General features: G+C 43.4%; 1 protein-coding gene across 11 annotated transcripts in view; it reads left to right on the top strand.

The window, feature by feature from the left end:
- Window positions 1–23859, top strand: part of LOC143338865 (shisa family member 6) — a 59662-nt gene extending 35803 nt beyond the window's left edge. The window contains exons 5-10 of one of the 11 annotated variants that reach the window (XM_076759707.1): window positions 3103–3141; window positions 13937–13999; window positions 15255–15275; window positions 18952–19104; window positions 21460–21560; window positions 21789–23859. In XM_076759707.1, the coding sequence (XP_076615822.1) occupies window positions 3103–3141; window positions 13937–13999; window positions 15255–15275; window positions 18952–19104; window positions 21460–21560; window positions 21789–22640 (1229 nt within the window). In that variant the 3' untranslated portion in view covers window positions 22641–23859. Of the gene's footprint in view, window positions 1–3102; window positions 3142–13936; window positions 14000–15254; window positions 15276–18951; window positions 19105–21456; window positions 21561–21788 lie in introns of all 11 variants that reach the window. The other 10 variants (XM_076759706.1, XM_076759708.1, XM_076759711.1 and 7 more) reach the window with 10 other exon arrangements.
- The last annotated feature ends 2780 nt before the right edge of the window (window positions 23860–26639 follow it).

The raw sequence follows: 26639 nt of genomic DNA, 5'->3' as shown, positions 1-26639 counted from the left end.
ACTGAGGATTCAGCTTCAAGGCTCACGAGCCGAATGCATCAGCACCATTAGCAAACATGGTTTATTACATACACTCCATTGTGTGTTAATATGAAGTGCAAGGTTGTGTGTGTGTCTCACAGTCATAAAAAAACATTTAGCTTTATTGCGGCATGCATCACACCATGGCAGGAGCTCCTGGAGTCACTGTTCACCATCATGTAGCCTAGAGTCACAGAAATGCCTATTCCGATCAATGAAAGCTATGATAGTTAGATGAAGTTTAAGCAAAAATAGTTTAACTTTCACGTGTTTTTCTTAAATTAAATGTGGCTCATTAAGATCAGACTAGAACCAAATAGCTCGCAGCCGTATATAGTGTCCTGCAAAAGAGCGAAGTGTGGCCCTCCAGCTGTGTAAATTGTGAACGTATGACATGTTTGCGGCTGACATTTTGGCGGGCTGAGTCATATCATTGATTTCAGGAGATGGCCCTGCTGATATGTGAAGGCCGGCCGGGGTGAGGGTGGCTGGAAAGGCAGCCGAGCCCTTGTAGAACGAGTTACCTTGGGCTGAAAATCTGAGCAAACATTGTTAAGTGCTGATGGTGGGCATGCTGGCAAGTAGATTTGCCCTGGGAGGGAGGTCTCCTCAGCGCACTGACTCCTCTGCAGTTTTTCACTCGCAGTTGTCTTTCCCCTTTGTGGTGCTGCACGAGAAAAATGCCTGTTCCAGCCAACATCAGTCCTGCTGACTACATCTCAGTGCAGCAATTGACTCTAAAAACACAGTCCTCTTCCAATTAAGGAGCACAACCAATGTTGTTTACTGTTAAGCTGCCAACCACACTTATGTCATTTGTGGACCTGCTTTAAAAGTTTTGTAAATTTCATCCCTCCACGGACAAGCAGTTTTGAACCTTTTTGATTTATCTCCTCTCTCTGCATTGCAAGAAAACTGTGCGTCAAAGTAACCGCTCTGCATGGCGATACTGTGGAATGAGATGATTGTTTGTTCATGCAGCGCTGAAGGGAAGTGCTGAATCTTCCTGTAGCACTCTTCAACCCCACAAGTTTCTGTTGACTAAAACGCTGCACACATCATAAATATACAGCATAATGTTGAGTCAGGATAACTGCAGCTAACGCTTGGGCGTGAAGGTTTCTTGTCAGATTCTGGTTCTAAATTGTGCAGAATCACTCAGGCCGCTAAGCTGATGTGTGAAAGACCACTAATGGATTGGTTTGGTCTTATGCAGCTCATGTAGCAGGCTCACAAATAGATGTATTACCCTTATCATTTCATCCAACACAAAGGAAATACACGCTACAACTACTAAAGCTGAAGGTGAACAGCCACATATTATTCCAAGCCTGAGACCTGCATAGTCGAGTTCACTGGGTCCACCATGTCTCAGAGCACAGGAATACATCTGTATCGTCCTCATTATCCCCCCCACACCAGGCATAAGGCATCAGATATGGACCAAACAAAGGATGCAGGAGATGATGCAGTATATCCTCTGGGGGGAAACACTCACAACCATCAATACGTCAGCCTTGCATTACATGTGTGATGGATTTATCATAGCATCGATAAGTTATTGACTAGAATAATACCCAAGGTCGTCTTGTAGGAATCTCCAGTAGCCCTGCTTAACGTAGTGCAGCAAAAGGTTAATGTCAGTGGTCTTTCCTGTTCCTCTGCAGTGCAGTGACTACAGATATCACTCATCTCATGAGGTCAAAACAGCCATAATACATCTAAGGGAGGTTATCAAGAGCTGCTGATCAATACCACATATGGAAGCTCAGGGCTGCTAATATTATATATTATATATATTTGACAAAGTATGGCAAAATAAGTCAAATTAAAAAAATTAAATGACTCAAACACTGCTATTGTCTCAATAAATCGTCTTTAATTAGCGAGTTTATTCTTCACTAATGTAAAAGCTCATTATTTATGTCAACAACAGACAACTGTGGGTTGTTGTGTTCTATTCTTCGGTTGCTCACTGATTTCAATAAATGTCAAGGATGATGTTTAATGGCAAAGTCTTTCTTTCACAATTTATGTAATCTGATGTACACTTAATACTTCTTTAAGTATTCTTGTTTTAATGAGAAGGGCTTTTCTGAAGAGGCAGCAGTGTGCACTACAGTGGATTGAATACAGCAGTGTAGTGCAGTTCATCTGGTTCTAATGTTATGTGTACTTTATGTGCATTTTAGTACAGAGATGTTCGTATTTCCCTCACAGGGGGTTTCATGTAAACCTCCCGTTATCAGAAGGCTGATGTGGAAAAATCTGTAATTCATGTTCATCAGTGTAGCTACAGCAGCACTTCTTGTCATGAATATACTCCAAACCATAAAGGTTCATTTGGTCACTGGGCTTAAGGTCAAATCTAGTGTGCATATTGTTCAGAGCTGGGGAACGCATCTCTGTAGCTGTGTGTTGCTGTGTGGGAGACCGCGGCGATGAGAAGCTGATGGTAAATCGATAATGATGGATCAAAGTGCCGCATGGCTGGAGCCCTGCGGTGTCAGGGTGCGGGGAACAACGGTGACTTTTTACACCTCCTCCTTTCTTCTCATTTTCCTTTTCCCCTCTCCTCCTACTTCAATTCTCCCTTTTCATCTTAAAATTCCAAAGCCTCTCTGTCTCCCCCCCTGCTTGGTGGCATTTTACGCGTGTGTGTGTGTGTCTGAATGTGTGCGTGAGTGAGACAGAGAGAGAGGTGACTTGATGCTTTGTGTCACGGTGTCAGGTGGCATCAGCCAGTAGTCGATGGGAAGATAAAATGTAACACAATCGATATCCAGGCACTAAAATTGCTCTCATTTCCAGCAGCCTTCTGCACTACATGTGTCCACATATCTGTTGCTGTAACATGTGAAGAACATTTGACTCACAAAAGAAATGTAATTAATAAAATGAGGCTCTGTACTGCTGTAATGTATAATGTGCAACAACGGCCGGTGTTGTGAATTTAACCCTCTCCCTGCTTTTCAGTGCAAATACAATAATTACCGATTGTTTAGCGTGAATGTGATTTTCTGTTATGTTACCACATAAGTAGCACAATCTAATGAATAACCACTTGGTTCTGTTTTTTAGGAGAAAAACATTGGCCGGTCCGCTCCCAGAGTCACCATGGTAGGGATGGCTGTTCTTTCTTAAATGGTCAAAGTTGCCTCTAACCACTTCATGATTTCTGTATTTGTCTTATGAACCTGTTAATGATTAATAGTGGTAATCAGAGGTTACATCTGGTTTCTGATCAGTGATTGGAGGCAGCTTGTACCTGGAGTGTTAATTGTAGTGCAGTGCCTTCCCGTTGACCTCTATCTATGCCTAACCTGTGTATTTTCCCCTTGACGTTTAGCTCTCCTGTCTATGTGATGAGTATGTGTGCAGTCTGGTCTGTGTGCGCTGGTTCTAGGGGTGAAACGGTACACGAAATTCATGGTTTGGTAAGAAAATGTCCGTTAAGAGGAGTGCAGCAGGTTTATGACTAACCTACACTCACTTTGTTGCACAGAGTTAGATGAGAAGGTCGTTGCCGCTCTTGTGTGTGTTAAGTATGGAGCTGGAATCAGGGGGCAATTAGCTTAGCCTGAGTCTGTCAAAAGTTCAAAAATATGCCAACGCCTCGACGGGGAGTTGCAATTACTTGGCCACACTGCTAGCAGCAGTGACTTCCCAGACTCATGTCACGATGAAGTCATCAAGGCTGTTCTCACCGGACAAATAGCCGACAGGTCAGTTGGGTTACTACCACCCATATTTACATTTATTGTTTGGCAGCGACTTCTAGTGGCCGAAGTAATTAAGACAGGAGCGAAGGAGGGAGTCAGGTGACATAGCATCAAGATGGTCCATATGTAGAGGAGGGTGTGGTAGATGGATGGGTCGAATAGACACAGGACTTGGACCGAGGAGACTGCTGTTTGTGTCCCTTGTGAAAGCAAAAGTCAATGCTACGACCATGATCTTATCCTAAACCTAACCAAGTAGTTTTTGTACCTCATCCTCAGCAAACTGTGACCATTTCACCATTTGAGGAAGGTTCTGAACGACAAAGCCCCCCAGCACATCTTAAAGAATATTGTTACGGGCCTCTAACTGTGTAATAATTAGTTTAAGCTAGTATGCTTGATTGTTTCTGTTCTCAGAGCCAGAACATCGCCCAACTTCACTTCAAAAGGTCGGCACGCGGTTTTGCAGAAGGTTTTAGCTAGTTTAACTATTTCAGTTCCCAGAAAACTGGACCAGTAAACTGAACCAAACAACGATTCAGGCCAAATGTACCGTTACACCCCTATCTGATCTGTTCAATCAATGGTGTGATGATGTGGGCTCGCTTACAAAGAAACATTGTAAAGAGGAGATTTCAATTGCGATACAGTTTTTGCTTTCAGCTAAGTTTTGAGTAGAATTTGGGCCTAATAGTGAAGAAAAACCTAATCAAACTAGGACATACTTTATGTAAATAAGACTGTTCTGCACCTCTTGATGTTTGTTGCAGCTGGCCCACATTTCCTTTTCATTGTGTTGTGCCTTAAAACCCAACTGGTCCCATTTCCCTCTGTTCTAATTCCTGCCCTTTGAAATGTATGTTTTGAACTGTTTCACTGAAGCTTTTTCTATGTGTCGTCCACTTTTCTGAAATGAATGTCCTAAATCTATGGTGTGCGTGGTCTTCGACTCTGTCCGTCTCAGTGGAGAGGAGGGCTGGTCTATAAAGGCATGGATAAAGGCAGTTTTGATGATGTTACTTCTTTTATTTTAAGAAGACATCAGATAAATCTGTGCTTATCCTTGCTTAAGATATACGGACCCTCCTCTTCCTCCTCTACCTCTTCCTCGCCCTCCGCCTCCTCTCAAAGGAAGTCCGCTTTTCAACAGCCAACAAATGGAGTCGGTTGGTATGTCAATCAACTGTTGAGAGAAATGGCTTTTTTATTAGAGTATTTTTCCTACGATGTGACACCTGATGAAAATGCCATACTGTTACCCTGTTTGATTTTCAGGAAAGATTGTTGCCTTTAAACCCAGTCAGTCACCTCTGCTTTGTCGCGAGAGAACAGAGTGAAACCAGACGAGCTCTGTAGGAACATCATGAAGCACTACTTCAATAAAATGGATCTCTTATTGCCTTTTAACGCACGGGGTCACAATAGTCCACGGTGGGTTCACTGTCTATCACATTTCAAAATGAGCTGGATATGAAGTCCATCTCAACCTCCTGCCCTTCCTCGTTCCTGCTGAGACTATCATGGCACATTTGTCAAGCTGCAGAGGCACTGACATGTCAACTACTTGGCCTTTGGTGTCCTGGGGGTGATTTTGAGTTATGAGATAAAGAGCGATACTTACTGGCTGTATGGATAGAAACAGTCTGGACTGGGATTTTATTGCACTTGGAAAAACGCAGGAACAATCTGCAGCTCGGATAACGCTCGTTAATGGAGTTATCTGTGAATGCATAATGATATCTGAGTATTTCAGTGTAGCTATTCATTTCAAAACATGTGTTAATTGGTTTCCACTCATTAGCAGACATCAGATGTAGATTAACAGACAAGCGCAGCCATTTAGCGATATACTGTATTTGCAGACTAGGTGTACACATGGTTCTAGCAGCATTACAAACCCATATAACCAGAATCAGAACTATATCTCTTAAATGGCATGCTGTAATAGGGGCTTACAGCACTGCTGATAGCACTGCAGTGTACACTTAAGTGACATAGTGCTATGAAGCACTTGTTGATAGTGTTTTCCACTGCATTCTGCTTGCCTTTTTCCTGCAGTCCTGCTGAATGTAATGCATCTTTTGTTGTTTTCAGGACATCAAAATACAATAAGCAAAATCAATAGCAGATTTTACTTTGATGCTATTTGCTGTTTATATCTACACTGAAGTGGAATTCGTTAAAGCTGGACTATTCAATATTTTCATGTGTCTACCTATCTGCCCTGCACCAAACTGATGCATTCATCAGGCCACCCAAACCCGCCTCTGTCCGTGCATTTACAATACACCTCTTTCCGTGGTAGCATCCCCAGTCATTTTTCATAGGTGTGGTGGGATGAGGCTGCTGAAAATCTTGAGCTGGCACGCGGCTGGCTGACATTTGGCTGGGCTAGGAAAGTTTGCTTATCAATAACAGCAACAGAAACAGGCTTGCATTTTGTATTTGAACAGTTTGACACTGTGGCTTACAGAAATAAAATGGCACATCATTTGCACGACACCCCCGCCACCACCACACACAGACACAGACACAGACACACCCTGACATGACAGAAATCAACAAAAACACTGTACCAATCTTCACCTGGGTTGTCTCATTTTTCTCTTGACAAAAAGCATCAGAATAATTTAAAAGCTGCCATAAAAACACATACAAATTCCACACCTGGTGCCTTTAAACTGATTTGGAGGAGACAAACAATATGCTGAGTTCAGGAACGTGGAAATAACTTGAAAATCCTTTTGGGTCCTTTCAGTCTTGCAGTGAGACATTGTCTGGTGTTGGAGCAGAGTAGTTTCTTGATTCTGTTTTCCACTTTCACAGCACATTCAAGTCTATCTTTTCGTGTTTGCTAGCATTGACTCTGAGTAGCATTTCATTTTACATTATTGAAACCTTTGGTACCAAGCAGTCAATACAATACTACAGTAGTTTTGCGAAACACTTGTGATATTGCTTGCCAAACCGAGTTCCCATTGCTGTTTTTTAAATTCAGTTTTGCTTTATTGGCGTCACTATATTAAATACAGTTCTGCCAAAGCAGGTTGTACAAGGGTTATAATCTAAGTAAGGACTGGGTTCATACCTGTTGATGACAGGCGTCTGCTGATGGCTTAAAAATATGGGAAAAGCTTTTTTTCAGGGTAAATCCATGTTTTTAGTCCACATTCTGGCTTACAATATCCATTCAGTTAAGAATGAGCAGTGCAAGGTAAAATTAGCAGAGCTAGAAGTGCTATAAATAAGGCTCATAAGCATTATCGCCAGTGCTGCAATTGGGTCAGAGTTAAGCCTCCTGCTCTGCCAGTGAAATCAATGAGGAGGTGGGAGCTACTTCTGTCCAGGGGCCTAAAGCTTTGTCCCCTCCTAACCGACTGAAGTGGGGCTATTATGGCAGTTAACATTTAGCGATTAAATGTGAACACTCTTTGTCAGTTGTTAAATGTCAAGCCCACGGTGGCTTCCCTTTCCTCCGCTGCCTTTGCAGCCAGAGGAGGCCAGGGACGTGTCGGTAGCACCGGGCTGTCAGCAGAGCCAGTCGGACAGAGACATCCGCATTCATATGTGTCACACACGGCTTGCACACATACTTGCAAACGCACACATGCACAATGCACTCCGTACCCCCATCGCCGCCACCTCCACCTCCTCTGGGCCTTTCATAACTCCAGTAGCTCCACTTGGCAGGGCTAATGGGATGGCAGGGCTGTTGGTTTTAGAGAGGGATGTCATGAGAAGAGTGCAGCAGAGAGCTGAGGATGGCTCTCTAATAGATTCTGGGGTGGATGGTGTGGAGGGGTGGAGGGCTGCCTTGTGATCACTGGCCCATGTTGCTGTTTCTCTCGGTTTTTCATCCCACTGCTCCACTACATCCTCCTTTTTCATACTTTTCCTTCTCTTATCTGCTTTGCGTCTTAGTTTATCTTGTGTCCGCTGTATTTCTGTCTCCCAGCCTTTCACTTACTTGCCCCCCTCGTCTGTGTGCCTGAGAGATACCGAGCCTTTAGGGTTTCCATTAAGTTGTGTCTGTCTGTCTGTATTGTCAGTGTTTTGAAGTCTGTCTGTGTCCGCCATGATTTCAACTTGCAGTTTCCATTTTCAAAGCAGTGAAAGGCTTTCTTGTGTTAAACGTTTGCTGCCACAGGATTTCATTTTTAAAAAAAAAATCTTTTAAACTTACACATATAAAAGCATGAAGCTCAACAACTTAGAGTGTAAGGGGTCAGTACACTTGCAAAAACGGCATCTGAAAGCCCCTCCACAACTCTTTGGTGTCAGATTTTGCAGTTTTCTGTAATCAACAATCCGACAAACACACCCACTTCACGCAGTGATTTAACAAAGTATGTAGAGGCGCAGATACTTCCGTAAATACTGTTCAAGAGTGTGGGCCATTATCCCCACTTGAATGATTATCGCGTCTCACTCACCCGACCTTCAAGTGTGTGGCCATTCAGAGCAGCCATAAACACTTTTGCCTTCACTTGGAGGATACGTTGATAGTTTCAAGCATTTATCAGTCTTTAGTCGGGTGCTGGGCCATGGAATGTCTACACACACCTACACACACCCAACCCTGACTTTCCACCTTAGATACACTATTTCTTGCATTGCTTCTTCAATGTGTCACCTGTCTGTACATGTCGTTTGTATGTGGTCCATTGGATTGATTTCTGGGTCTTGCTTGGGTCACATCTGGAGGCTGCTCAGTTGTTCAAGCAAATCCTCTGTTGACATTAGTTTAGGTTTATTTGCTTCTTCTTAGTTATGGCTCCATTTGTCTCATCTGTACTCCCAGAATGACTTCCCTATTCATAGAAATACAAGCGATTGTGGCACACACATAAACCCCATCCACAGAGAGCTGACTGCATATCATGACGTGGCTGTTCAGTTGTTGGAAAGAATGCCAATTCTTAGAAATCGATGTTTTGATGGTTTTCAAGATACCTCTTAGCATGCGACCGCAATCGATGGTGCAAATGCTTGTTTACCCTTGGCATGGGGTTCAAGGTGTTTTGTGGTCGGCTCAGCCCCCCGTGTGCTGTATGTGGATGTGATGTTTGGAAGTGTGATGTGAAACAAAATGCCACGCCAAATGTCAGATAACTGAGTCACTTGTGTGCCATCTGGATGTTATTATGCAAACTCTGCAAGAAGGTTCTCCAGACATTGGTTAACAGCGAAGGAAAACTGAATGTGAGTAATCTTCTCTCAAAGAGGAGGTCAACTGTATCCAGAAGACAGTGTCTCAGACCAGGCTCTACAGCCCACAGATCATAGATACAGTACTGTATGTGGCGGATTCTGACTGACACCATCTGACAAACACACATCTGTGTCATCATGACTGACAGAAAAACATCCATTTAGCAATTTAGATAGGGATCCTGTTTAACCCAACAATCTGGAGAGCATGTCAATCATAAATAATCAACCCACTGTATGATTAGACAGCAGCACTGGCATTGCATCTATTTTAATATGCCAATTTAAGGAGATGAAGGCAATAACTAATGGACAGCGGTGCATCCAGGAGGTCTCACCCTCCACTGTCAGCTCACTTCATCACTGACAAATAGTTATCTGCAGCTACATTGTAGTAAAACAGTGTGTAGAGGTTAGTGTGCGGTGTCGCCTCAAAGAGCCACGGAGGAAGACGGTGCAAAGGGATGTTCAGAGTTGATGAGCAACCTCATGGCTCTGAGATGTTGGGGGTGGGGGGTGGATGTGCTGGGAGTCTTTTTTGAATATGGCTAATTGGCAACCAGATTACAGAGGGATCACTGAACATGGCCGTCGAGGTTCCTAATGAGCTTCAGTCTTCTGCGCCTTCTTAGTGGCCCGTTCAGCTGGGCCGTCTCTCCAGACCCCTCAGACCAGGCTTTAAGTGGAAATCACCAGACTGAGGCAAAAAATTCTTGGACATCAAGAACTCTGCGCAGCATTGGTCCATGTCTGGGCTGTCTAACTGGACTTTAATGCGATAGTACAGTTTCCAAGAAGTGCTGATTGTCAAGAAAATTGTGCTATCAGTGATGGAATCTGGGAGAGTTCACTTGCCAGTGGGGCCAGTTCTTTTGTGAAGTTGTTTCTGTGATTTTAGCGACAGCGATAGGAGTTATTAATACTCCTGACCACCAGAGGGCAACAATGATTAATGTTCCTGTCTGTAAGCTGTCTTGCATTGTCTGGGTTAGCCAGTAGGATTTGGTAGAAGAAGACCTAAACGATGCTGGATGGTTAACTGAGCTTTCCTACAGTCGTTAATAAGTAATTATAGTCGATTATATTAGAAACATTACAATCACTATGATAAATTTCAGCAACTGTAACTGTGCTATTTATTTTGAAAAAGTCATTAGTTACATGTACTAGTGAGTAGTGGAAAACATAAATGCATTATGTTGTACCACATTCCTCCCAACACTGCTCATCACGAACTGATGATGTGTCCCTTCAGTAAACACATGCTGATAAGTACAAGCATATAAATAAATCCATTTTCCAACCGGCCGCTCAGCTTTTTTTGTATTTATACCATGATGGCATGGAAATAACAGCCCTGGCTCCAAAAAAAAAGAATGCATTCAAATGTGTTTTGTGGGAAATGTGATGCTGCCTGAAATGTTTTTATCAGCGTGACATGAACATTTACATACTGAACGTATCTGGAAAATGTTAACTGGAGTTTTCATTTGTTTTTTAACAACAGCCCCTCCTGACGCAACTGAAGCATGATTAACATTTTCATAGCACATTGAGGCAACTTGAAGCATTCTGCTGAGGATAGGGAATGTCATTGCTGACGTTTAAGTTTTTAAAATTTAACAAAAACTTAATGTAATTAGTTGCAAGTTTGGTCACCTAAACCAGGTGTTTCAGTTTCTTTGACCCACAGTAAACACACAGATGGGAAATTTAAAACTTGTTTCATTCTTGTCAAAGTTACAGCTTGTTGTTGTTGCATGGGAATGCGGTTCTCATCACTGTGATATCTCAGGAACACCTTGAGGGAGTTTGTTCACTTGGTCTCAAGGATGAACTGATTAGAGTGAAGACATTTTATATCCGAAAGGTGAAAGGCCAGCTTCACCGTGACATCATAATGTTCTGCAAAAACACTTTCCTGGTCATTATTCAACACCATAACTCAGGAACACAAGGGCAGACTGTGACCATATTTCACATTTGGTGTGTGTGACGTGCGTGAAGCATCCATGTTTTACAATTTGTAGCTTCTTTGCAGCAACATCCCCATTTGATGCACTGTAGTCCACCTCAAGCTCATTGCTTCTGCTGATATTGAGCTTCAGGTGACTGTCGTTGCACCATGTGATGAAGTTCTCTATCAGTCCTCTGTGCTCCTTTGTAAAAAATAGTCTCTCAGTGAAAATGGTATGTTTCTCACAGGAAATGATTCACTAGAATCACCCCCCAAAAATACACTTCAAAAGTCTTCACTACATGTATTATATGAGTCTGGACAGATGTGGATATAAAACTGCAATTTGACTGGTAGAGGCATACAGCCGGGAGGCAGTAATTCTAGCTTTCTGTGCCACCTGTGTAAAGGCATTTACATCCTGCCTGTAGGTTAAATTACACAACAGATAGTAACTAAACAGACATATATTTATATTACAGTGCTGTTTAATATATTTAATATATTCAGCAGACAGTCCCAGACGATGTGAATTTCTCCTCTTGAATCACGTCTTCTGTGAGAATCACTGTTAAGCATTTATATTAAAAAAGAGAAGCCAGTGGAGGAACACACAGACGACACATCCCATCTATCTCCATAGCTCGGGCAAATATTGAAACCCATGATGTGAGCGCGTCAGTCCTCCCTCTCTCCTCCTTCACTTCTATGACAGATGTAAATGGACGTTTCAGCAGTTGGCTGTAATGCATTTTTAAACAGGCACAGCAGCAGACAGCAAATGAACATGTCGCGACGGCAACACTCCACGACGGGGTCTCCATCTATCGCCGCCTGCTCCTCACGTACAAACATACAAGCCCACGCTCACACTTACACGTACACACACACGTGCGCGCGCGCTCCTGCACACTGCTGAGAATAGCTGTCATTCATCAACTTTCTCAGTACAATGGGCTCAGTAAAGGTCCCATCTTTCAACTAAAGCACCTCCACACTGCAGTGCCCAGCCGAGCACTGTACCACTGCATCACATTCCCTGTCAACCGCAAACACTCCTGCACAGCAGGATGGATAGATGATTGGGTGAAGCTGTTGTTTATTCTCCGAGTTCAAAATTAAAACGGCTCTGCTTTCCCAGCTGACAACACAGAAGAAGACTGGTCCCGCTGATTAGACCACACTCGTGTACACAGAGAGCCAAAGGAAAAAAAAAAAAGGGCAGCGACCAGAGACGGAGCGCGTGTGAACGTTCTGACGATTGTCGCTGTGGCTGAGAGAGCTCAAAGGAATGCCACTTCAGAACACATGTGCAAATGTGCAAAATGGTGCTAAAACATAAGCACATTTGGAAACACGCTCACTAATCACACTCAACCATACGCAACATCAAAAAGCATTGCAAGTAAGAAAAACAGCATCAAGGCCTTTGTACAAGTTGTAGCTACATAATGAATGTAAGTAAAAATATGATAAGTCAGTGTCTGAGGGGCACCAGAAAATGCTGCGGCTGAGCTCTTTTAATGATGGAAAATGTCTATTTTCGTTTGACAAAAAAAAAAAACTTAACTCAAGGTCAGCCTACTAGCTTTTTTCAGAGCTTTCAAAGCGAATGGAGTCTGCTCAGTCTGTCAGTTGCCATCATGTAACAGTGTGTGTTACCAGGTTGTAGTGTAACTGAATCAACTTTGCTGCACCATTACTGCAGCTAAAAGGCTAACGTTAAGTGCATGGCACTGGTTCTTTATGGTTCCGAGGTACAAGCTTGAGGATATAAAGGTGCATTTCAGTAAGACACATCGACTCTCTCGGCTTCAGACTCTGCTGTGTGCACAGCTCGAGATTAAGCTGTTAAGAAAACGAACAGCACAGCGTTCACTGTAAATGAATCGACTTTTGGATTCTGGATCAATTTTTATTTATTTTGCTACAGCTCTGATTTGCGTCACTGGCTTCTGGCCTCTTCTTCTAGCAAGGGTGGCTCATGGGTATTGTAATATCTAGCCCTGTCTTCCGAAGTGACAGACAAAAGGTGATTTAAGAGTATTGATAAGAGAAACATTTTTCCCACTTACCAGCACTTATTTTTTAATTTGTGAAGGGTGGGGCATGAGTGTGAGCTGAGCTACCGGTGCAGGTTTGGTGTGTGTGTGTATGTGTGAGTCAGCAGAGGACATGTGCATTTTAGCTTTGCGTGTGAGACAGGTGAGGGTGTACCTGCAAACAAAACACACTCTCATGCTTCGACTGACACCACGACTCACTTTACAGCTGGATTTGAAACGTGTCTCTGGATGCTGCACCTGCTGGTGGATGTGATATGTGATTTCTTGCTTGAGTTTTATCAATGTGAGCCTTTTTTTTTTTCTAAATGCAACATATGTGTTGTCAAGGGGATAAAAAGTGTATCATTTGCTTGCTTTTTGCCTATTTGCTTGTGGTTTCTTGAGCTGAATTCTGTGGGCTGCAGTCACGCTGCTGCACGCGAGGCCATGATGAATGCATAGATTAATGGAGTCTCTGTGTCTTTACTCTTAAATGATGCAATTTCCAAAGAATATGAGGGTCTGCGTGTTCCAGGACAGGATGTGATAAATATTTTATGCAGCCGTGTTTGTTGTCTTCTTTTCCCTCATCTGTAAGACTTCTACTGTAGCCTATCTGGAGGTTACAGCGGATCCACCGATTGTCCACTCATCCCACAATCTCTCTCATCTCTCTTTATGTACATTTCCTTCAATTGAGGAAATTAAAGAGATAGTTCACCCACTAAATACGTTTTCCAGCAACTGGAGTATAGTGATGTGGCATTGTGACACTGTAAAAGTCAATTTTTTGCACTCTTCTCTACATGAATCTGTATTTTGTGAATTATATAAAAATCACAAAAATGCCACCAAAAGACAACTTGAACAGCGTTTTGGTGAATTATCTCTTCTATCACCCTGCGAACAGTCTGTATTTGAGCTGATACATAGCTGTCCTCGTGGACACTGAACACCTTTCATTGCTTTTGTCATTGCAGGTACCCATCAGCACAACTATAACCATGTGGCTCTAGGTAGCCCCACACGCACACCTAAGAATGGTAAGACAAACTAGCGGGTGAGGGGAATATTCAGGTGAATTCACAGCTCAGTTCGGTGTTTGAGATGAAGCCGGGACCTGGGCATTAACTTGAATAGAGTGCTTGACATGGATGTGTGAAAAACCCCTTGACACGGTCCTCTTTTCAATTCGCCCCACCGTGAATCCATTCTGTTATTGAAAATGAGGCCTTTTTGTTGAAGATTGAATCACAGAAGTGTCACATCCCATAGTCATGAACATTTTTCTATGAGTGGGATCAGGCCACGCTCGCCGTCCATCCCCCCCTTTTTTTAAAGCGAATACAATTGGCTGAGGATCAACTTAATGTTCTGTCGAGGTCATCCCGTCCTCTGGTTGACAGAGCGTGTGAAACCTGCGACGTTCCCTGCTGTTATCCCCAGAACAAAAGTTATCGCCGTAACCTCATGCTCCCCGTGAGGAGCATCACCGTGAATCGCCTTTTATTACTGATGTCATACAGCTGTTTGTACAAATGGTTCTTGTGAGCGAGCCGAGGCTGGCCCGGGGTCGCAGACTGGCAGATGTGAAGAGCAGCAGTTGCATAAGGATGCAAGGTGGAGGCTGGAGAGAGGAAAGACAGCAGAGATTAAAGGGAAGAAAGGAGGCCATAAGCTGAATATTCACCGCCTTCTGTAATTATTAAATCACTCTGATCTTGCCATTTGATTTATATTCTGTTTGTTTCAACCACAAATAGAAAAAAAATGACTCGCTTGCTCTTAGGCACTCGGGGGCTATGCTTGAATTCTGCAGCCAGAATGCCCCCTTCTTTATGGACATAATTGACCATGTGGTTCATTTCACACACACACACACACACACACACACACAGCGATAAGCAAAGCACAACTATGGAGAAATGCCTTAGAGATCTATGGAAAACATGAAAAATCCATTTCAACAACACATCTAACACAGGGACTTTGATCACAGGCCCCCTGAAAGACTTCAAATTTCAGCATGCAGTGTATTTTCTAGATAAAACCCGCTGCCATGACCCCCCAGCGGCAGCTGCAAATCACAAGCAGAAAATGCGCAATCGTACACACAAGTGTACGTGACAAGCCTCAGGAAGTAAAAGCTGATTTGATTTGAATTCTTTTTGTGTTGGGTGGGGGCGGGGTGGGGGTGGTGTACTAGTCATGCTGAATATGGAGTAGGTCTTTGTAGGTTCTGTTTTTCTGCCCATCAACATGTTTCTGAAATACTTGTTTTTCGCTTGGGTTTGGTAGCTCACCGATCATTGAGACGTGGTAAGTCATACATACATACATGCCTTTACTTTAGTGTGAAAACTCATTCATGACATCCCAGCACACATTTGTGTACACATGCACCAGACACCAACCCCTACGTTTGTGTCGTCCTTTCTTTCACTTGAGTCGATGTGTTTTCAGACCTGATTGAAGTAGCATTTGCTGCATTCTTGCTGTTTGTTTGAACCTGCTTCAATAAGAACATTTGTGGTCTGTCATGTGGGGCCAGAATCCTTTTGACCCACGAAAGCAGCCTATATAAAGTCAAGTCCTGTGATTGCTGATGTAGAGAACGCAAGCTGATGTATAATTTGTGTTATTCTATGTTTTTCTTATTGTCAACAAAAACCCACAGAGTGTTAGTCATTCTCTCAATAATGTGAATTTTTACACCTCACAAATATGTAGTTTCTCAGTACTTTTCCAAAACAGCTGGTCGCTTTAGTTATTAAGCAAAATTTTACTCAAACACGGGCTATTGTTAGCCGTGAATGAACGGCACCAGAGCTGTTTGTATTAGCCTGGTTCCAGACATCTGAGCAGCTGCCCACATTTTCAATTTGTTCGGAAATAGATGATGTGGGCGGACGCGGGCAAATAGGTTGTTATGCTTATTGACGGCTGTTTCCACTGGATGAGAAACAGTCAGCCATTCAGAGCTCCGTAGTAAGGAGTAAGAGCGGGGACGCGACAAGTCGGCAGTATGTCACTCGCTACTGACAAAACAAGATAACCGCTCCATCCAGCAAGAAACTGGCTAACAAAGTGTCAGGTTGAATGAATGAATGAACAATGGCAACTCAGTCTGAGCATCAGGAGAGGTGTGTGTGTGTGTGTGTGTGTGTGTGTGTGTGTGTGTGTGTGTGTGTTACATTGTTGGCTTTGATCTTTACATTCAATTTGTTGGCAATAAGAAAAATGCAGAGTACCACCAGACTTCTCCTTTAAAAACACACTAAGATTTGCAAAGACTATTTGAGCCAGGTCTGAGTGGTCGTACTGTACATCATGATGAAGCAGTGAAACGTGTTTGCTATGGAGAGAGCTAACAGCATGCCACAGTCTGAGTCGATTCTCCCCTTATTGATGCAGTGTGGCAGACGGTCCACTCGCAGATCGTTCACATCCTTCGAATCCCCTCCCTGCAGCTCCCAGGACCCCCTGCTGTGACCGGCCCTGCCACCACCCTTCCATCCTGCTCTCTCAAGCTTCCTCCTCACCTCTCTGTTTAACTTCCTTCTTGTATTTCACTCTCCTTTTTTCCCTTTTAGATTCTCTTATCTCCATCTCTTCTCTTTCCTTTCCTGCTCTCCATCCTGCAGCAGTTACTAAAGCCCTATTTTTATCTATCCATTGGAGGCTGGTCTGGAGCCGCACCCTCACCCGCTGCTCTGCACTGCGTGACAGACTCACAGCCCACTGGGGGAAAGCGAGATAGAGCAGGAGCGAGAAAGAAAATGAGAGAGAGGGGAATACTGAATGGACAAGAAAGAATTAAGGAGTGAGGGAAAGTGGGTGGCAGCATGGCAGGACAGATAAGATTGACAGAGCAAGGAAGACGGCAGTGAATGGGACAGACTGCGGATGTTTGTGTGTGTGTGTGTGTGCATGTGTGAGAAAGGCAGATAAAGAGAAAGACGAGAGCGAGAATAAAAGGGGGCTTTGGTCCAGTCGCCCCCTCCCCGTGCGTCTTCCTGGCATCATATCACGTCACATCAGTGACAGCCAGTCCAGGCATGGCTCCCTGGCCCGTCCCAGATCACATCACAGCGCTGTCACAAGCAGGGTCACTCTCCAGCACACATCTGTTGTTTGGCGTGTTGTCTCGTTTTTTTTTTTTTCCTCTCTTTTCTTTTTTTGGACCACTGTTTCCTCCCGTCAAACCACCACGTCACCTGTCAAGTCAGTCCCGCACCACACGTTCACCGAGTGCCTGATGTGACCGCCTATACTCCCCCATCACTGCCACCGGCAAGTTGGAGTTTTAGATATACAACCGTTTCTCAAAGCCTGACACTCAACTCACTGGCTGAGTTACAGCTCAAGCAAAGAAACAGTTTTCTTGAATAAGTGTTGTTAAACTCAGAAAGTATGAGACAAAGAGACCAAGTGCTTACAATAACCTTAAACTGTATGTAAACCCAACAGCCACAGCCAGGATTTTACGAATACTGAGCTCAAGTTCCGTTTTCACTTAGCTGTTAAATAGAGTTGTGCATTTTCTGTCGATTTTATTTACCTGCATGATTTATCTAAATGCCTTTTCAAAGCCCTTTCCACGATGCCAGGATGTAATCCTAGTGGGAATGCACTAAGTCCCTTTTTTAATTTAGTTTTTGGCCTGGAAACAGTCAAACTGAAGATCTGACTCCAAGGTTGGATTATGATAGCCAGACCCATTTTGGATACAGATGTAGGCTGACAAATCTCTAGTTCTCCTCATATCAGCAAAATATGGAGTAGAAAGCATCTAGGTAGCAGGCTTCTCATGTGAAGTGATCACTTTGGCTGGTTTAAATGACAAACGTGCACTGTGGCAGATTACTGGAACCAAGGCCGTCAGTGCAGTGCACCCCAGGCAGCCCTCCCTAAAATACACTGAAGAATTAATCAGGTTCTGTAAGAAATCTGAGCTTTAAAAGCAGCCTTACCTTGATCCAACAATTTTCAATATATCGTGCTTAATCCAAAACGCTGCCCCACATCACTTCTCAGACGAGTACATGTCGTGATTATCCATTCAGCCTGGTTTACTGTGGGACAACAGCGCGTGTAATAGATCAAGCTGCTGATGTTCATCACTGGACTGACGCACTCGTACAACGAGATACTTGGATTTGAACTGGTGATGACTATCCAGCTTTCAAATAAAAAGTCACAGCACTTCAAACCACTGTAGCTAAATATCAGTAATGGTGTAAAAAGCGAAGTTCCCAACAGATCAACATGAAATGCGCCTGTTGTGTAGTTACTGTGCTGGTCAAAGATCAGTTTAGAAAATAAAGCACCACTCTTTAACTTAACTCTACGAGTGCGAGCGGCCCTCAGTTCAACAAGCCAAAAAAATGTGGAGAGTTTTCTTTTGTGAAATGATCTAACTGAATGCATCATGTGAATTTCAGGAAGTGTTATCTCCACGTTAAACTTTCATGTATATCAATAAGAAACTCACCAGCTTTGTCTGAAATGGAAAATGGGTGCAAAAGTAACTTGGACGAAATGCTATTGATCCAAAAGTAACTCTTAAAAACTACCAAAACAGACCTCAAAAACTTGTATGCATAAATGTATGCTAGCTGCAGCCCTGGCAACAATGATGAATTAGTTACACATCTCACTTCTCAAAAGTCTCCTGAAAATAGAAATTCTGGTATCTATATTTAGTCATGTTTTCACCTGAATTCACTGGCACCACAAACCTTCTTACTTTATACCAACGAGTTTCTTTTCTCATAGCACCTCTGCCTCCAGGAAATATTTGTAAAGCTAAAACTCCAGCCTGCCCTTGAGCTCAATTTCCCCTTCTCTACCTCAGCAGGTGGTCCACGATGGTCTGATCCAGGCTAGCTTTTGGGGCACGAGGGAGGGTTGGGGAGGGGGCTGGGAGAAGCCAGCCTGCCCATTTTTTTCTCTTCCCTTTTCTGTGTCTGTATATGTATGTATGTGTCTCCAGAAAACAATCGGATAAGTGGCATCCTGACCTCGCAGACGGAACCCTACGACCTGTCTTTCTCACGCTCCTTCCAGAGCCTGTCACACCTGCCGCCCTCCTATGAGGCGGCCGTCAAAGCCGACCTCAACCGATTCTCATCCCTGAAGAAACTCAGTAGGTCCAAGTTCACTGCACTAATGCAAGAGTAGGCTCCCTGCCCTGATGCCCTGCATGAAAAAAAAAATAAAAATACTGCACTACGTTTGCTTCCCTGACTCCTGACTGGGACTTACTGGGCAGTGTTTCAGCTGTGAAAATCATTTGCTTGCTATACTGAGGACATCAAACAGTCAAAAAAAATATACTCAACACACTTTTCTGGAGATTTGCAACTCCCCATTGAGTAAACATTTCAGGGGCTGGAGATGGCCTTGAATCAGAAAATACCCATTTCTCAACTCTGATCCTTCATGAAATCAGCCGAGTCATCTCAAGAAACTATGAGTCATTGAAATTCCATGCTTCCCTTGTCTCCACTTAAAGGCTGCAGCCACTATTTCTCTTGGAGCGTATAAGTACATTAAGTGGCTTCTTATGCCTGGGACGGCTCGGTATTGATTTAGTGGTGCTACGCTGGATTTCTGCTGCGTAATGAGGTCTCATCTCATGATATTCTCAGAGTGGAACGCAAATATTCCTTAAGGCTTGTGTAATTTCATCATAACTGCCCCACTTCTCTGCTGGCTCGCAGTCAAAGTGAAGGATGACGATCTACAACTCATCCCGTCAGGGCTCGCTCCACGCTGGCTCCGGCTCGTATCTTCCAGGCACCGACTCAAACTAAATGACAAAAACGGGTTTGCAGGATGCAGGGCTATTTACTGGTCCTCGCTTGCATTGGGAGGACAAAAAACAAAAAACATTACAGTCCGAACGCTTGGAGAATTAACATAGAAGGCAAACTACTACTACTACCACAAGTACTACAAATAATACAATAACAAACACAGTGACAGTCGGTAAAACAAAACCAAATTAATTCAACTGTGAAAGATTGTAGCCCACAGAAGAGACACGGTGTTCAAATGGAAAGATATCCTTAGGCAGTGTCCTTCAGTCTTCCCAACTTTCTTTCTGCTTCCAAAGCAAATTATTTGTTGCAGCAAATAGCCGAAAGGCTGTGGAGTTTCTTTTTGTTGCTCAAGTAGTGTCTGCACACTGATAGATCATGTTGGATTGTGCTGGAGGGAAGACAGAGCAGCGTTTTTCATTGTCGGGATAATAAAAGAGAAGAATGCTACTGCTTATTAATGCAAATTGGTATCAAACCGAAGAAAAGCATTTAGCCCATCGCAGCGCAGGACAGTATACATCACAAGTTATTCATTCACTCTGCGGTAATATGGTTGATGAGTTTGCAATGCCCTGCCCAGATCTTGAAGACTATTATGCTTGAGAAAGGAACATCTTGTTTTTATTATCTCTCATAATGAATCGATTTGCAGCGGGCACCCGTGGCTCGCTGCTGAAGGGGATTTTGGCTGGGTGTAATCTTGACAGGTGGTGTGAACACTGCTGCACCCATTATTGAAAAAGACAGACTCAGAGGCCTCCACGAATTCTCAATAAGGCAGAGAGGTCTGCTCCCCATAATTTATTCCCACCACATAAATGACATTAGTGTTCACCTTTGATTTAATATAATGGTTGAACATCGTGCTGGCGTTCAGAAGGAATAAAGAATTAGCTTCTTCGTACAAGCGGACTTACACATGTTTCCATTTTTGGATGGTTTGTGCTGCATTGTGTCTCTTTGTCTGGCGGTGTTTTTGTAAATGTGCGTCATCCTTTGTGTGTACATACTCACAGACAAGTCTTTGTGCATGGGTTTGTGTTGTGTGGCATGACGTTGATGCTACATTCACTCCTACTCTCTGCTGTCTTCAGAAATGTCTTCCTTTTTGATCTGCTTCTCAGTGCATGTTGTGGTTGTCTGTACATATGAATCGGGATTAAAAACATCCACTCAAGGACATTCCAACACTTCCAATTCTCGGTGTGAATTGATTGTGCAATTGTACAAACAGCTTTCCAGCATGTATATTAAAGGTGCCTGCGTGCTTTCCTCCATATCTGTATGATATGACCGTGTTTGTTTATAGACTTTCACATGACCTTTGAAAAGTTTGCCCCCACAGCCAGAACTGCCTGTAGAATCCCAGATGAAGCCTGGATGTGTGGATGTTATGTGCCTAGCATGTAATACGGTCTCACTGTGATTCCTCTGTCTCTCTCGATTTTTTATTCCCCTCCATGAGCTTGGAAAGGTGAAACACAGATGGTTCCGCCAACACTCCTCTCTGCATTGTGTGCAATGTGCTCCAATCCCACTTTATCCGATTTCTCCCCTTGCATTCTAACACCTACCCATGTTTTCTCTTGCTTTCGCTCCCTGAATCTCCTCTTCATTTCTTGCTTCTGTTTTTTTTTTTTTTTCTTTTTTTTTTTATCCCATCTCCTCTGCAGCAGATAAAGAAGTCGAAGACTACTACACTCGTAAGCGCCACCTGCCCGACCTGGCAGCAAGAGGCACTCTTCCCTTGCATGTTCTCAAAATCAGTCAAGACCAGGTGGGTACACAAGTGCTTGGTTTAAGTGTGCAGGCGTCTGAACAAGGTCATGTTCTTTGCTTTTTATGCATCTGTGAGGCAAAGCGAGTGTGCTATCTCTTATTCTCCAGATTTGAATTAGTTAGAAGCTATAGATGGTCTTTCACTTCTTTCTGCAGTGGTGGGTAGCGAAGCCTTTTACCCCTCAGCTTGTGAATAAACTCACCTCATTCATCTTTTGCTCAACAGCACCGGGAACAGCAGCAGCAGCAGCTCCAGAGCCAGCCCCCGCAGTCCTCCATCTCCCAGGCCCCTCCCCAGTCCCAGTCTTCACAGCAGCAGTCTCAGCAAAGGCAGAGGCCCCGTCGCGTCCAGAGGGCCATGTCCCAGGACCGCGTCCTGTCCCCGCAGAGGACCCCACAGCAGGATTATAGCATGTCTTCTAATGGTATGTCGCCGTATGGAGGCAGGATCCTCTCAGACGAACAGCTCCTTTCTGCAGAACGTCTTCGCTCCCAGGAGCGTCTTCTTCCACAGGACCGCCATACTTCCCAAGATCGTCTGTACTCCAAGGACCGCATATACTCCAAGGACCGACTCTTGTCGCAGGATCACCTCTATTCAAAAGACCGCCACTACTCTCAAGACCGCCTCTATTCACAAGATCGCCTGTACTCACAAGACCGCCTCCTATCCCAGGATCCTCTGCTCTCGCCGGACAAGCTGATGATGTCGCTAAAGCGCGGCATGGTCAGCAGCATCTCTGGCGGGTTTCGTGGCAGCGACTTGTCAATGTCACGCGCCATCTCACACACAGACGTGTTCATACCAACCACACCTCTTATGGATCGCTACAAGATGACCAAAATGCACTCCCATCCCAGTGCCTCTAACAATGGTGGCGGCGGGGCATCAGGAGCGGGAAGCACTGGGCACTCCAACACTTTAGCCATGAACCAGACAGCATCTAAGAGGCAGGCGTTTGCCTCCAGACGGACTCATACTGTGGAACAACTCCACTACATCCCACAGCACCACCAGCAGCAGCAACAACAGCCACAGCACTACCGTACAGGCAGCAAGACCGAGGTGACTGTGTAACGGCAGCCAGGACTACCTGAACTGCACAGGAAGAAGCATTGCTGTGTGCCAAGGGTGGGGTTGACTGAGGTACATGGGTACACTGGCCTTCTTTTAGAGTAGGATGGTGGCGATTTCACTTTCTTTGACTGAGGTTCCTGCAAAGTCAAAGATTCCAGGACCAAGAACATCCACATCCACTTACTGTGAGAGACCGGAAAAATGAGCTACACTGTATACACAGGCCCAGCTAGATCTGAAGCCAGAGAGGGTTGTGGATAGAGGAGGTTTTATCCAGCTAACTTGCCTACTGTTATTTCCACTGTCTTGATTACCCTATTCATCCACGGGCTACGGCCTCATTCTGTGTATGTTTTAGTGAGAAAACACTGATTGTGTCTGTTTAAGCCTTTATTGGCCTCCTTTGTCCAACAAATCTATTCTGTGACCTTTTCTGGCAAATCTTAAAGGGCTTTGCATGGTTAAACACATAGACCGATTCCTCCGTGACTTCTGTTGTACAACACAACACTACCACAGGTGATGAACTAGGATGAGCCTGTAATAACTTTATAAATATATAAATAAATGAACAAAAAAAAAAACAACCATTTGTACGCCCTGTCCTACTCATAGCGCTAGAGAATCTCAATGAGAGAAACTGAAATGGATGTTATTAGCACTTCTGTTTGGTGCCTCTGACAGATGTTCCATTTCGACAGACGAAGTGGTTTTGTGGGTTACAAAGCACAATCAATAAAAAAATATTCTCTTCTGTTTTTAATTTCATTTTTGAGTTTGAATAGTGATGGCTAGCTTGTTTTGTTCTTGAAGCAATGGCAGGTTTTTTTTCCGCTTCCAGTAGACGATTGTAAATAAGCTATTCTAGAAACAGTATTATGGACAAGTCTGTACTGGATGGACTTTGTATTAGACTGTCTGTTTTCAATAGATTCTTAAAAAAAACAACTATAAATCATCACTGTTTCGTGAGTTCAGAATAGAAACCCACTTAACCAAGTATTTGACAGGATAAATTACTACTATACTGTGTGTGTCTTTGCAAAACTGTAGGACGAGAAGTGAATGAATGTGTTGTTGATTACAGATATACCACTGTTCATATTTGGATGTAGACTGTGTTCCATTGACATCAGAGAAGTTGAACATCATGGAAATGGATTATAATGCTTGTTACAGTAGGGTCAAATAAACCATCCATATTTTTCTAAACATTCAACATTGTTCCTTGATGTTCCTTGATGTCTGTGTCGTGTGGTTGCTTCTAAAAACTGGTCCACCACATCACCGCGGTGAGTTCTAGATAGAGTCTATTGAAGTCAGTTTGGTACCGTGTTATTTTAAGTGTTGTGCGTAGGACTGACAAGACGCCTGTCATAACCATGAAGGAGTCTTTATGAATGTTTATGAATGTTGTCATCCAGTGTCATTTGGTCAATTATGTCACTTTTAGTGCAGCTGACATTGTTTGAGATGATCTTTGCGAGATAAGGTGATCGATCTTTGTTATGACAACTTGACATTAACCAAGAGGGCATACCCTGTCATAAACATGCCACAGCAAATGATCAAACTTGAAGACATTATGCTGGTTTACGTGTTAAAATTCCGTCAATCTTTCATATGTGGTTGGTTTTGACATTGGCTGTCATGAAGCCATCCTAATTTTGTCAGTGGTACAGTTTGTACTAGTCATTAAAATATCATTATCGTTACTACGGTTAATGTATCTCAGAGCTGCTACTTTGATTCTGACCAGTTTCAATCAGTCTCACAGAACTTCCCCAACTTTATGGAGATTCAATGCTAAATCTCTCGACTCTTTAAACGTTAAGACTTCTGTACCAGTATGAGAACGTGGTGGTACTTCCTGCTTTGCTGCTCTACATGAAAACAGATTGTTTAAAGCAGTGTTTCCCAACCTTTTTGAGCCACGGCACATATTTTACATTAGAAAAATCACAAGGCACACCACCAAACAAAAATGTCACAAAAAGTATATTTATTGAAATATAATGAAAATTCTAGTCGCAATTTACTTACTCAGTGTGAAACCTAGGCCTGTTTAGTTGAACACAAAGCTGATATTCTTACAGGAATTGAACAAAGACACACAGGAAGATTTCACCTGATTGGTGCTCTAAGCTTTAGAGCACCAATCAGGTGAAATTGGATAATCATCCATGGCACACCCGATGATTTCTCATGGCACACTTGTGTGCCGTGGCACAGTGGTTGGGAAACAGTTGGTTTAAAGCAGTTTGAAGAAGTATTTCAATTCAATTTCTTCTTTATAACGCCCACTGGGGTGTAATGCAGCCAATGAGATTATTTCTGCCTCCAGAGCAGCTCTGTCTCAAAAAAAAAAAAAAAAAGTTTGTATCATTCTAACTCCAAATATTAAAGGTTTGCTTTCACATAGGTAGAGGCCTCACACCTTATCTGACACTATATCACAGCTTGACCCACTTCTTTAACTGACACTGTCACCATGATATACGGTACCAGTGTTGGCCAGGGCACTACTTCAATTTGACATCTGAATGAATATGGTTGACTTTGATGCTGGTCAGCGCAATTTCAGACCTCTTTGAAATTCATGGCAATCCATGGGTGCGAACAACAATTCTCACAGCAAACAACGGCGCCTGCAATTGCTCTCCTTCACAAACACACAAGGAAAAAAAAAAGGACGGGGAAAAAAGTGGAATAAGTTTGGGTTTCCAATTTACACTGATCCCCTCTCCCATCAGCATTTAAATGAAAATATGAATCTGCAATCAAAAAGAATCTGTGGAGGGAGAGCAGCTGAAGCGTGAGAGGTAAGATGGCTACGATAGCCTGAGACAGGCACTGCAACTCAAGCGGAGGGAAGAGGAGGAAACTGGCCGAGAAAGGGGCTTTCCATAAAATAATCAGCAGTTTTCAAACTGTCTCTCCACATCTCATATGACATACTCCTCTCTGACAATGTATTTCATTACCCGTCTCTTCCACTTTTAATGCAAACATGATCCAGGGACACAGGGCTTATTTTGTTGGTTAAATATTTAGTTTGGGCTCTCTGTAGCTCTCCGTTCGTCCCTTGCTTTTGCAGTCCCCGCGGTGAACGTCAGCGAGCACTGTCAGAGAGATTGTCATGTCTGGATTTGAAGTAGAAAGAAATCTTTCAGTTGTGATCATCAGAAAGTTTTCCAGTGACAATCAGAGGTTGTAGTTTCAATAAATAAACAGTCTTTTCTCACTTCTGGTCTGCAAAGTCAAGAAGCGCAAAAAAGGTCTAAATACAAAAATCTTGCAAAATGAAAGCATTCATACTTCAGCAAATAACAACATATGATGAAAATGGTTACGATGCACACTAATGCATACAGACTGTGTGTAGCCTGAGAGGCAAAACCCAGAACAAAGAAGTCCTGAAAGCACTCGCTGCACCACCTGCTCCTCACTGCTCATTAAGCTTAACGCTGTGCAAGTGTGGTGATACCTGAAGGCCAGTCACATGAGCGCATCAACATGTTGATCAAATTAGATTTTCATCTTGGCTGCTGGACTTCTTCTAAGGAAATCAACCTGGAAGTATAAGAGGGAGGCAGACAAACAAAGGATTTTGAAATGATGCCCTTGAACTTCAACATTGAGTTGATTTGGACAAGGAAACTGTCGCTTGGTTGTGAAATCAGCCATCATGTCTGCGTTAGACTACTACTCATTCCACCTTAAACAGCTTGCTGCTGTTTAGCACTGTGCTCTGTATTTCAGTACAGGAGATAAATATCCTGCTCATCACCGTGTACAATATGAAAAAATGGGCTGCTCCTCATTAGCAAGAAGAGAACTGCATTCTGTCATTGTTGCTTCATTGTTTTCAAACGTCTCCTACTAAAGCTGCCTCTGTAGATCACATCTCCTCTCACATTTCGAGCCACTGCTCATCACAGCAGATCCCGGGACTGACTAATTATTGGTAAGCCAGCATTAAATACTGAGCTCGAGAAG

This window comes from Chaetodon auriga, chromosome 20, assembly GCF_051107435.1.
Source record: "Chaetodon auriga isolate fChaAug3 chromosome 20, fChaAug3.hap1, whole genome shotgun sequence".
Lineage (NCBI taxonomy): Eukaryota > Metazoa > Chordata > Actinopteri > Chaetodontiformes > Chaetodontidae > Chaetodon > Chaetodon auriga.
This window is presented reverse-complemented; position numbering and strand designations above follow the sequence as displayed.